The sequence below is a fragment of the Gallus gallus genome, chromosome 10, assembly GCF_016699485.2.
Source record: "Gallus gallus isolate bGalGal1 chromosome 10, bGalGal1.mat.broiler.GRCg7b, whole genome shotgun sequence".
In the NCBI taxonomy this organism is placed as follows: Eukaryota; Metazoa; Chordata; class Aves; order Galliformes; family Phasianidae; genus Gallus; species Gallus gallus.
The window spans coordinates 11,314,806-11,326,959 of NC_052541.1; the positions used below are offsets into that span (position 1 = coordinate 11,314,806).

Consider the following 12,154-nt stretch of genomic DNA (forward strand, 5'->3'; position numbering starts at 1 on the left):
CCAGTTTATGGATCACATGTGAAAGCAGAGGGTGCTCAAGGGGAGCCCAGCTGACAGGGCTACAACTTAACAGGGTGATGTTTCAACAGTGCATTTGCAAGTTAACAACTATGTGCAACACAAGGAGTGCCAAAAGACACAGGGGCCAGGAGTAGGGGACTGAAGGAAATGAAACGCCAGTCTACCATCAGGAACGTGCTCCCAGAGGTTACATGGAAACATCACTAGCCAGCAAACTCTTCAGAAAAGTTTTCCAAGTAATTCAAAGCTGAATTGATTACTCTGCGCATACTTAATCTAACTTGAAGCCTTACCTTTTTATATATAGACTTGCCCTCTGCACCCCTTAAATCAGGGGAGCCGGTGGTAAATGCTCCTCTGAGCAAACCCTGCAGCCTGGCTCTCTGCAAGAACTCTTTGATCCAACCCTCCTCCTCTCACTGCATTGTTGTCTCCTTCCCAATTCAGATTCAGACTCTCATTTCTGTTTTGAAAAGGCTGCTCACTTGAACGCTGAATGGAACCCTTATGGCCCATACCTTAAGCTCCAAAAGGTATTTTTAGTTTAGCTGCATTTCTTTAACCTCTGCTTGCTGATTTATCAGAAGCTGTTTGTGAATCCTTTTCAAGGATGGCCTGGCATCAAATTTAAGGAGCCCTGGACTAGGTCCAGGTAGTTTAGCTGTGTTTAGGCTTCCCCATTCAATGCAGGGCATCACAAAGGTATTTTCAGAACTTGTTTCTCCACTTCACTGGTTTTACAGTGTATAATGTTACTAAAGATTCATCAGAAACAACCTCTGGTTTTTCCACAGTTCTTTTCAAAGCACTTAAACTGAAGGTAGAAAAACAGATCCCCTCTACTCTGTTAAAAGCAGATTTCTGTAACTACTCCTGTAAGCACTATGACACTCATTCTTCCAGAGCTACGGAGACTTGCTATCAGCAACTACAAAATACCTGTATTCTGAGAAATCGGGTGCTCAAATGTATGGAGTGGCTACTCTGCAGCGTGCATCTCTGCCTTCTCCTTTCGAGTCAGAAAAAGATGACATGATCTAGTTTTTGAGGCTCTTGTTTTCTACAAGGAAAAAAAAAGAAGATACAAATAAAAAAAAGGGAGCAACATACTTGCACAGCAATGGTGGGCATATCCAGGCCCACTTCAAACTTCATGTAAAGATTTGATCCTCTAACTGCATGTACTCACAGCATCACAAATGAAAACATCTCTGGAACTGAGCCTCAGTCAGTGGAAGTTGCCACAGGCATTCCAGAGCAACTATGAAAAGCTCAAAAAAGAAAAAGAAAAATAGTGGTGCTACTATTCTGAAGTGAGGTTACCTCCTTCAACATCTGTGGTGAATATGTGATACAGGCTGCTATAAGCATCACACATATTTAAAACTAACAGGAGATGTTAAGGCTTGGTCCAGCCACGTTGTGGTCATTAGGAGGAGGGAGCTACACAAATGTTTCATGAGATACATATGGTGTTCTAGGGGCACTGAGGGCTTAGCCTGTTCTCATAAATCTCCCATCCTGTTCAGACTTGACAGAAATAATAAAAAAAACTTTCAAAAATATAAAATACAAAATAGAGCTGAAAACGTTTGTCTTAACACAGTTCTCAGTGCTGAGATATTTACCTTCTGTTTAGCTGATAACATTTAAACTAATGTCTCCCCTTTCCTACTGCTTAAGGAAAAAAAAAAAAATCAATGAAATATCTGATAACTTTCATTATATCACTTCCAATGGCTCATTACAATCATAACACTTCCTTACTATGGAGTATGTTTGTACCACTATCAAAACAGCGCTCCCTACAGAAGGAATGTGCTTTCATAATTATTGTTTGAACAGAAGTGAAGAATAGGTATTTATTCAATCATGAAAGCCTACTTTTCTGAATCAACCAGAGGCATTATTATTTGCTTTTATTAACACATACAAAATTGTTAGGATATACAAATGTGTTTCCTTTTCGGACACAGTGGAAGTTATATTAATGGGCATTACAGCATTAGTTTACAGCACACTGTTTCAGAAAAAAAAATAACAAACAACAGCATTCATGATTAAACAAATAGGTTTATATGCATATATATATATATATACACACACACATATATATAAAAAGAGCTTGAAATAGCTGTATAACAAATAAGTGATTTACACTATCAAAAGGCTGGAAGCAGTTGTGTCTCCGACAGTCGTGCCCTTAGTTTTCATTCACAATCTCCATGAATATGACGTCTCATTTAAAGGAAACAAAGAAAAATCCCAAAACTTCGCCCCCCCCTTGCCAAAACACACACACACACACACACACACACACCAACCAAAAGAATGGGATAGCTCTCCCCAGGCTAATAGTTCCTCCTGATGGCTTCAAGCACAAATGGGTTACTTTAAATATCACATAAACCTACTGTAAATTAAAAAAAAAAAAAATAGAAGATCACTTTACACAATGCATGGCAACCATTTCTACTGAGCACAAACATTTACAACTGTCATGTTTTTTCCTTGCATAACCCATACTCACACACAAACCAGTTTTCAAAAGAATTAATGAAATATTCAGTTCACTTTTGTTTCCTTTATACAATATGAAATGGTTACACTCCCGTAGTATATTTTAGAATAAGTTAAACATTGAGACATATGGCAATAGCATTGTACTAGTCTTTCTACATACATACCAAATCCAGAAATTCAGTCTATTTTTAGTTAGTCACAAAAATGAATAAAGACTAAGATCCAGTTATACTGGAAAGCTAGACTAGAAACCACAAATACTGTAAGCACTTTGGTATAATATGTACAGGTTGTGCTGCCAATATCATGCCTGGATACTACAACTGATCAGATTATTTCAGTTGGCAAGTTAAAAAAGTTACTGTAAGATTTGCTTTAGTATTTCTTTTTCTGTATGGAAATCATTCAGTCAAAGAAGATGCACCACAAGAACATACACAGCTTTTGTATGATGTGACTACAAATTAAATATTAAAGTGAATTTTTAAATACAATGCAAGACCAATCTTAAGTGCATAGAACATAATGAAGAATACTGTTAATTACAGGGACAAGTACAAAGGTTTTAAACATTATAACAGATACTGAACAATGTCCTCATTAAAAGAGATATGAATTAGAGTAAGCATTCTACCATTACATAGATGAACACGTGTTTTACGTCACTGGTAAATGAACAATAACTGATTTATCATGAAGGATATCTACTGCATCCATTTTCTCTCTCCCTCTCAAATGCTTGGAATTGCACCTTCAAATTCTTAAAGCAGTTTGGATTTTCACATTGTTTTCCCCTTCCCCACCCCCTATTGTTAACAAAATGTTTTCTCTTCCTGAAAGAGAAACTCAAAGTGCATTTTAATTTTTTTTATTATTATTATTTCATGGATGCATTTGCTGTAGTTTAGAAATTTTAGCTAACCCTTTTCTTGCTTGCATTCTTTCTGTCTCTACAATCTGTAAGAGACTCCTAGTTAATTAGGCAACCCTGCCAAGTTAAGTGGCCGTCTCCTTTTGCAAAGTAAACAGTTTCAAATTCTAAAAAAAGCTGAAATATTGCTATCTGTATTCAAGTGAAATTCCCACTTGAAGACTAAGGACTGCAGGACTTCAGAAAATTTGGACTTCTTTAAATTTCAAAGTACAGTAAACTGCAAATGCCATGTTCAATTAATACTGCAAGTCAGCTTCAGATTAAGGTGTTAGGAATGAAATGGTAGCCCCAGAACTCTCAAGCCAACCAGAGGAAACAACACAATTGTTACAATTTCTTACACAGCACAACAACCCATTTTACATGTAAACATAAAGGATGGCGGCTCTCATTTGAAGCTCCTACTGTTGGTAAATAATACTTCACAGGTATCGAAATATTTTAGTCAATGACTCCATGTCTCCCATTTCAAGACTGCTTTCTCTTCCTTACAGAAGCTCTAGCTATTTCATGTCAAACTAAACAATTGCACAAAAACTACAGCACCAAGCTTTGCTAAATGAAACTGCTGGAGAGCACACACCAGAAAAAAGAATTTGACCGTGGTTGTTGAATGTACCAGAAGTCAAATGTGTTTAAATGAAACTAACACATTCCTTAATTGAAATGATTAATTCCTAGAAGAAATAAATTTGGATAAGCATGGTCTTACTGTAGGCTAGTTGGTGACCCAGCCAGACTTCTGTGCAGATTAGGGTTTTGACTGTGCCTGTTCCGACTGCGAACAGATGAAAACATAGTGTTGCAACCTGGGATTTTGCACTTGTGGAGCTGGCGGAGATGCACAGTTTTGTAGTGAGCCCTGAAAGTTCCCTTATTACTGTAAGTTTTTTGACATATGTGACAAGTTATTGGCAAACTGGAAGGTAGATTTATAAAGTTCTGATTAGCTTTCTCAATTAAATTACAGTCTTGGTAGAGTTCATCACTGGGCATTAGGCTGGGTCCTTCACAGCTTTCATCACTATCATCCAAGGGCATGGTGCACACTTCACTTCCTCCATCAGAATCCCAAGAAGAATGAGCACTGCTCTCAGATTTAATGCTGGAAGTAGTGCTTAGATCCAGAACAGCTCCATCATTCAATGGATCGTATCCGTAACTCTCAGAACAAGGTTCTCTAATTTTGCTCATTGGAAAAACCAAGCTGCCTGTTCTGTTCATTCCTTTGAAGATTACAGAAGTATGTCCACCATGTTGTTTTAAAGAGACATCTTGACAAAACTCCTTAGCCATGTCTTTCAAGAGGTATGTTGCATTGAAATGGTTGTTGAATTCCAGTGTATCTTTAGTCAGAAGCTTATGATGAAGATTTAGGTTTGAACTATGTCTAAAAGAACAAAGACAAGCTTAGCAAGAAAGTGTTTTGCCTCACTTAACAGTTGTTTCATAAGGATCATTAACAAAGAGAAAAATCAATATTTAGTAGCATGCAAGAACTGTATGCTTCTCATTTGAAGAACTGCCACAGAGAGAGTGCACATGGATGATTAATACACGTGACTGGCTATCTGAAATTGCTTACTAGTATATATCAGAAATAACTCTATTGAAATCAGTGTTTCCAGTTCTGTCCTGCATTGTGGATAGCTGTTTACTCCACTAGATCTAGTGCTGGGCCTAAAAGAGTTGGCGAACGGACTAAAGAATTCTGGGTGCTGAACTGAGGACAGCAAACAGACTCAGGGTAAGAGGAAATGGGACCCTTTCCCAATGGAAAAGGGGGAAAGGAGTGATACTTGAGACTGCAAAATATATTGATGATCTTAAGGACTGTAACCATGTACCAAGAGGCAGCTACACACACCAGTACAGAGCTTTTCCTTGGAAGGATTTTTCTTGAATGAAGGAACGTTGCATTTTATGCAGCTTCCAGTTTTTGAATGGGCACCACTGGATTCATTTTACAACCACCAAAACATACAAAATCACCACTCTTCACTGGATGTCATCAATCAGCTCACTGGGAACTTCCAGACTGTATTTAGAAGATTGAATTTATTGCAAGACAGGGAGAACATTCATTTTCCCTTGCCATCACCTAACTCAGCTTCATCCAAAGTATACAAAAGGACATAAATACTTTTCACCTGCACTTACAGCACTATATGTTAAAAAAAGAAGTTTCGGCAGTTATTTCAAATAATTACTCTTTTGCATAAAGCCTGTAAACTTCCTTGTGGATTGACTTTCGTGCCCCTTTTGAAAAGTTATCTATTTATTTACAAGCTTGTTAAATAAATCATCTTCTAAAAATATCAGTGTTAGAATTTAACTGAATATACTGATGTGTGAAGGAATTTGTGGCATGTGAATGCAAATTTTACTGCTGGCCTTCTTTCCTGTGGCCCACATCACAATTAGCATGGAGAGGAATTCACATCTGGGAAGATGCAGGCAACAGATCAGGGTATGAAGCCCTGCCAGCAGCAGATGAATCTGCACAGCTCACATGCAGCGGCCAGTCCTCAAAGACTGGCTCATCCTCTCTGGACTACATCAGCTGGCTCCAGCACTCCTAGCAGATTACAGACAATCTAAACCTTGTGTCACTCTAAACTACTATCCAGGCACACTTTCTGCAGTCAAGGTCTGCTGTAACACTGTTATAGGAGTGTCAGAAAACTTACAAGGCTTAGTCCCGCTTTAACAGAACTGTTATCTACCACTTCTCAATTCAGATACATAACTGACAGACAACAATAAAACTTCAGTTCTTGTTTCTCAGCCCATGAGCAAAATAGACTGAAATAAAATGACTAACAGCAACACAATACTGCAGCTAACAGTAAACTGAATCAGGCTCATGGTATTGCTTAGGGTTTAGTATGCAATTTCACATTAAGGCACTACCAACACACACCAGATAGCATTAGTTCAACTAGCAATGTGTAAGGTTGATTTTGCAATGACATAGGGTAATCTTGCTTTTATCATAGGATTTGTCCTATGAGGTTATTCGAAATCCTTGTGTAATGGAAGGACAAGGATAAGGGAAGATTTCCTGAATTGATCTCATTGCTCTTTTAAAAAAATACTGTATACATTTTAAAATACACATGAATGTATGCATTGAACATGTAAGTCCACACATGCATCTACTGGAAAATAGCTGAATTCATACCCTTGTGGCTTTCCCTTTATGTTCTAAAGTATTCTTTCAACTACTGAAGACTTTATCAGTTATGAAATTTTCATGGCTTTATTTAATACCTTGTAGTCTAGTGGAAAGGAAATGTTTCTTTCAATGGATTTTCATTTCATGAATGTTCTGATAAGCTATCGTACCTGTTATATGAGGATACACAGAAAATCTTTGCAGGCTCCATTCCTCCAACACTCATTTTAATTTCAAATTAGGCTCCATTGTGATGGTAAAATAAATACAATTTTGTTTATAATTTCTTACCTGTCTCGACTTCTACGAGAAGGGAAAGCAGCATTACAGCCCTCAACTGTGCAAATATGCATTTCTTTGAGATGTACATTTTTAAAATGCATTTTTACACTGTAAGGGTTTTTAAAAGTCTTCTTACAGATGTCACAATGAAAGCGGCTTTCTTCCTTCTGAATCCCTAGTGCATGCTGGCTGACATGATCCATATCTTTAGAGTCTTCAAAACAAGCAATGGCAGCACCCCTGTTTGACAAAGTGCTGAAAAAGCCCCCGGTCAGCAAGTGGTGTTGCAATTCAGGGCAGTCATCTTTAGAAATCCTGCGTTTTGACTGCTCTTTAACATATATGGGGGATTCAGTCATTGGTTTTATAACATCATTGTGGTGGTGTATTGGATCTTCATATACAATCTCATGGGAAACTATTTTTAATGGTTGATTTTCTTCTGGTTTAACCTCTTTCTCACAGTGATGTAATTCATTCTCAGAGATATCCTTGATGTATTGGTTATCTGGTGCAAAGACAGATTCAAAATACTTTGGGCCCTCTACCCCAGAGACAGATTTCCATGAATTACCTGAATGGGGGTGATTTTCCACCCCGCTGGACACCTGCTTCTCTATCTTATGCTCACAGGACTCAAGCTCTCCATCGCTTACCACTTGCAGACGTGTATCATCTTCAGAACTGGCAACATCACTACTTTCATGAGGTGTTTCAACAACTTCTTTCTCTATCTTAATAGGCATACTTGATTTACGAGATTTCTTCTTGGGTAGCACATCAAATGGCAATTCGTTTGAAATAAGCTGCTCTGGTATTGAGGAAGAAACAAGAGGCAGAGAAGGAAGAGTACCTGGAGTATTAGCAAGCTCAGCTGGTGTAACTGGACTACGATAGAAAGGAAGAACAGGCTGTACTGTTTTCAGATTTGGAAAGAGGACACCATTCTGTCCAATACTGGGAAATCCAGCCTGGCCCTTTACATCTGTACAAGAGCTGGCATAGCTGGTAATTGTTCTGCTATCCGGAGCTAAAATTGTAAATTCTGTCCTTTTACTATCTCCAGGTCCAGCAATTGTCAAACCATTTCTTAGATCTTTGTCCCTATTATTTCTGTTCATTGGCATATGGAGTCTGGGGTTAGGATTCGCACTATGACGATTTCGACTACGCAAAGAGCTAAATACCATGTTGCAGCCCTCAATTGTACATTTGTGCTTTATCTTCAGATGAACAGCATTATAATGTATTTTCAAAGTACCTTTGTCATAAAATGTCTTTTCGCATGCAGTGCAGAAAACACGCCCTTTCCTTGGCCCAGTGCCATTTTTTTCAACAGACTTCATTTTGGTTTCTGGAGAGAGTGCTGTCATTTCAAGCTTTGCTGCTGTATTATGCGAACTTGAATCGCTTAAAAGGGCATCATCTTCTGTTTTAGTGGTGACATCTGGACCATTTATGATCCTCTCATTTTCAGCTTGAAATGGTGCAGAACTAGAAGTTAGGAAGCTGCTTTCAGTAAAAGGTAGGTGGATGTCTTGTTTAGTTTCACTGCTATGGTCTTGACCCTGCTCAATCAAGTGTCTTTCTGGTGGTGAACCTATTAAAGGAGGAGGCACCGGACTGAAAAACTGGAACGGCAGCATGAAAGCCATGTTATTCACAATATTCTCAAAGGGATGAATATTGGTGGGGCTCATTTTGTCCAAGGAAGCTGAAAAATTAGGGCTATGTTGATTGCAGCTCTCTATGAATGCCCTAATATCCAAATTAGCAGTAGGTGGTGGTATTATAATTGATTGCCCTTCTTTCTCCTGAATTGCCATTAACTCCACAATGGACTTAGTTTCTCCAAAACGAAGAAACTGCTGCAAAGTAGCCAATTCTTCATCATTGGTCATTATGCTCCAATGATCCAGCACCTTTCCTGAAGCATCCTACAGCAAAACAAACAAACAAATCAAAATTAACGAGTGAAATAGGAAAAAAAGAAACCCCTTTTCTCCCCCAGTCTCTTCCCCTCCCCCCAGTCTCTTCTCTCCCCATATCCCCACAGACTAAAAACTCTTCAGCAAAATTATTATTCTATTTAACAAGAGATTAATAGCAATTCTGTGATATTTTCTTCAAATTTTACCACATTGGCTTTACTATTTCTTTCTGAACTAACAGTAATACTTTCTAATAAGCCATTTTTTTTCCACAAAAATTAAGACACACATCATTTGAACAACAGTATTATCTAACTACAGACAGCAGAGATGGAGCAATCAGACCAAGATTTAGCTCCTCATTTAAGGCAAGTATTATTTAATTGCAAGTTTAATAATCTTCCAAGTAACTAAGATCAGAGAACAAATGAACCTGTATTGATCTATTGCCAGTGTTCACAGAGCACAGCTGTAATTACACTGGAGTGTTGGAGTTCTTTCAAACTCTAGCTATGCCTAACTTTTCCCAATAACTACAATAAATATTTTATCACAGAACATGTATTTGATGGCCTACTGAGATTTTTCACAGTGCATGTAAGAGAACGTAACATTATAAATTTTTCATGTGGTAGAGGTTCAAGGTAATTGATTCCATATTTTTAATCCTAACACTAAAAAGCAAGATTATCAAGACCATTAAATATTGATTTGTGTCATAATGTAAGATCATCATATTACTTTACATAAAAGGTAACTTCCATAGGAGCAAGGACTAACATCAGTGTAAGCACATAGGGCCCAGTTTATCCTTGATGTAGCTCCAGTGAGCTCAGGAGCACTACATCAGTGATGAAGATAGTCCCTGGTGCTTGAAATGATGGCAAGTTTATTTGTTAGTGTATTATTCTGTTATATTAAAGTCAACTTACTGGTTAAATAATATTTTGAGTAAATTTGGAAGCCTTTCCTAATAACCTTCCCCCCCCCCCCCCCCCCTTTTTTTTTTTTTGCTCCTTAGTTTACTTTTATTGATAGATACGAGCAAAGGGGAAAGATTTCAGTTAGGCTTGAGTAAGAGGAGAGCAGTGACCAAAAAATTAACCCTTCCTTTTCTGGTGCTACTCTTCTACAAGTCTATTACTGCCTTTCAGATGTACTACATGGTTAGCACATTGCAAACTACTGGAAATATCAAGCTAGAAAATATTCTGAAACAACTCAATCATCATAGTTAAATTAAAAGAACCCTCTTAATGCAATACCTGCAGCACATATCCACGTATATAATCCTGTAGTGTCCAATCCAGAGCATGGAGAATCTGTATCACCTCTTCCTGCTTCAGAACACTGAAAAGCCGATCTAGCAGAATTTTAAGGCGCACAGGAATAGCTTGGGTTCCATACAGCATGAGGCTACTGATATCAAAGACAACATTGGATTGAACTATTTCCACCTGGCTTGATGGATAGAGGTTGGGAATCCTTAGTTTGCTCAGGGCTGTAAAATAAAACCATAAAACATAAACAAACACAAATAACAAGTGATATAAAACTGAATGTAAAGACTATTGGGGAAGGGAGTGCAATGCACAATAAAACAACACGTGAGGAAGGGTGTAGAACATTACATATAGATTGTAAGAATAAGTATTACCATGTGCTACCCATCCATGCCGGCACTGGTCACATTGTCGTTGATTTATTTTCCCGGGTTTGAAACACTGACAACTACAGCTCACCAGAGTGCATCGGATAGCCTGCAAATCAATAGAAAGGTTGATATGTAATGGATTAAAACCATCTAGACTATGCACATCATACCTATACAAGCTGAATATCCATACAAGTCAGATGACATACAAGCTCATTCCTATTAACGTGCAATATAATTAATCCAGGCAAAACCTACATTTAAGCAGAGATAGTACTGAAAGAAGAAAATAAGTCACCAGCTGAAGCACTGGAATATGATTGCAGTAAAGTATTTAGTGATATACCTAGCAGCGCTCCTGAGAATTTATTTAGGCTGATGCACCTTTACAGCAAAAAGAAACTGTTCTGGGACATTCGCCTAAGATACGATCTTCATGTAAGCATCGTTTTTTTTTTTCAGGAAAGCTTGAAAAAGACGAACATACACACAGGAGTTTTGCTGGATCTCTATAACTGCAATAAATGTAGTGCTAATGAGCAACATTAGCTCTGCAGAGATGCAACTCCTCATAGCCAGCTGTATCCACATAGAGTACGTGCATCCTGTCAAGGATGCAGAAGTTCACTGACATTTCTCTGTCGTAGATTTCATCAAAAAGTACTCCTATCTCCTCAAAAATGATACTCCTACGTTTTGCAAGGAAATGCTTGAAAGATAACAGGGAAAGCAGAACATACAAATCACAATCAGTTGCACACATTTAATTTGTGCATCACTTTATTCTCACCAATGTCATCTATAATGCAAATCAAATTAGTAGTCAAAAATTCCTAATCAACAAGGCAACACAAACTTGCTTCCTGGAATATATGTTTTCTTCTGTACATGCCCATCTGCTGCAGAAGGCAGACACAACTTGGAGGTCCTCGTTAAAGCTCCATAGGGACTGCCACAGAACAAAGCATTTGTATGGTTCTATATCACATACACCTGAAAATAATATTTATTGAGGGTGGGAAAGAGAAGAAATTAATGTACAGAGAGTCTGAATTAGAATACAAGAAATATTAGATTATGTGATTGCAATGTGCACATGAATTTTTCTGTTCTTAAAACAGTTTACATCTCAAAGTACAGAGAAGCAATATGAAGTAAGGCAAAATTAAGCCTACTACCAGCTGCTGCTCAGACTCCTTAAGTCTCATGCAAAGTGGGATCTTCCACTACAGATTAATATCCAAGGAAATGCAAAAACAGGATTTGAAGAAAGAAAGTAACATTTTTTCCTCAATGCTGGCATCACCACACTGGCACTTTTGGCAAATGAACAAAGCAGCAATTTTTTGGACAATCATGGCACGAAAGATGGAGACAGGAAATGCTTAAAATCAAAAGGGTGTGGAAGAAAGGTAGCTTGAGCAGGCAGAATATGGAGAATGAGTCTGGCTCAGGACAGAAGAGTATACTACCCAAAACAGTCTTCTATAAACAAGCACGTACAGGAGATGGAATGCCTACTGCTTTACATGACAGCCTGGAATTTTCAAGTCTCGGTTGCTTACTTATCAAGGACTTAGCTTACAAGCACATCTACAAATTGCAGTGACTTGATACTGAGACTCATCTTT

At 38.0% G+C, this 12,154-nt stretch overlaps 1 protein-coding gene across 3 annotated transcripts in view; it reads right to left on the reverse strand.

The window, feature by feature from the left end:
- Positions 1-1,869: 1,869 nt before the first annotated feature.
- Positions 1,870-12,154, reverse strand: part of BNC1 (basonuclin 1) — a 71,103-nt gene continuing 60,818 nt past the window's right edge. For all 3 annotated transcript variants that reach the window (XM_040706764.2, XM_004943823.5, XM_425076.8), the window contains exons 2-5: positions 10,527-10,629; positions 10,135-10,370; positions 6,948-8,875; positions 1,870-4,868 (exon numbers count right to left, since the gene is read on the reverse strand). In XM_040706764.2, the coding sequence (XP_040562698.1) occupies positions 4,187-4,868; positions 6,948-8,875; positions 10,135-10,370; positions 10,527-10,629 (2,949 nt within the window). In that variant the 3' untranslated portion in view covers positions 1,870-4,186. The remainder of the gene's footprint in view (positions 4,869-6,947; positions 8,876-10,134; positions 10,371-10,526; positions 10,630-12,154) is intronic.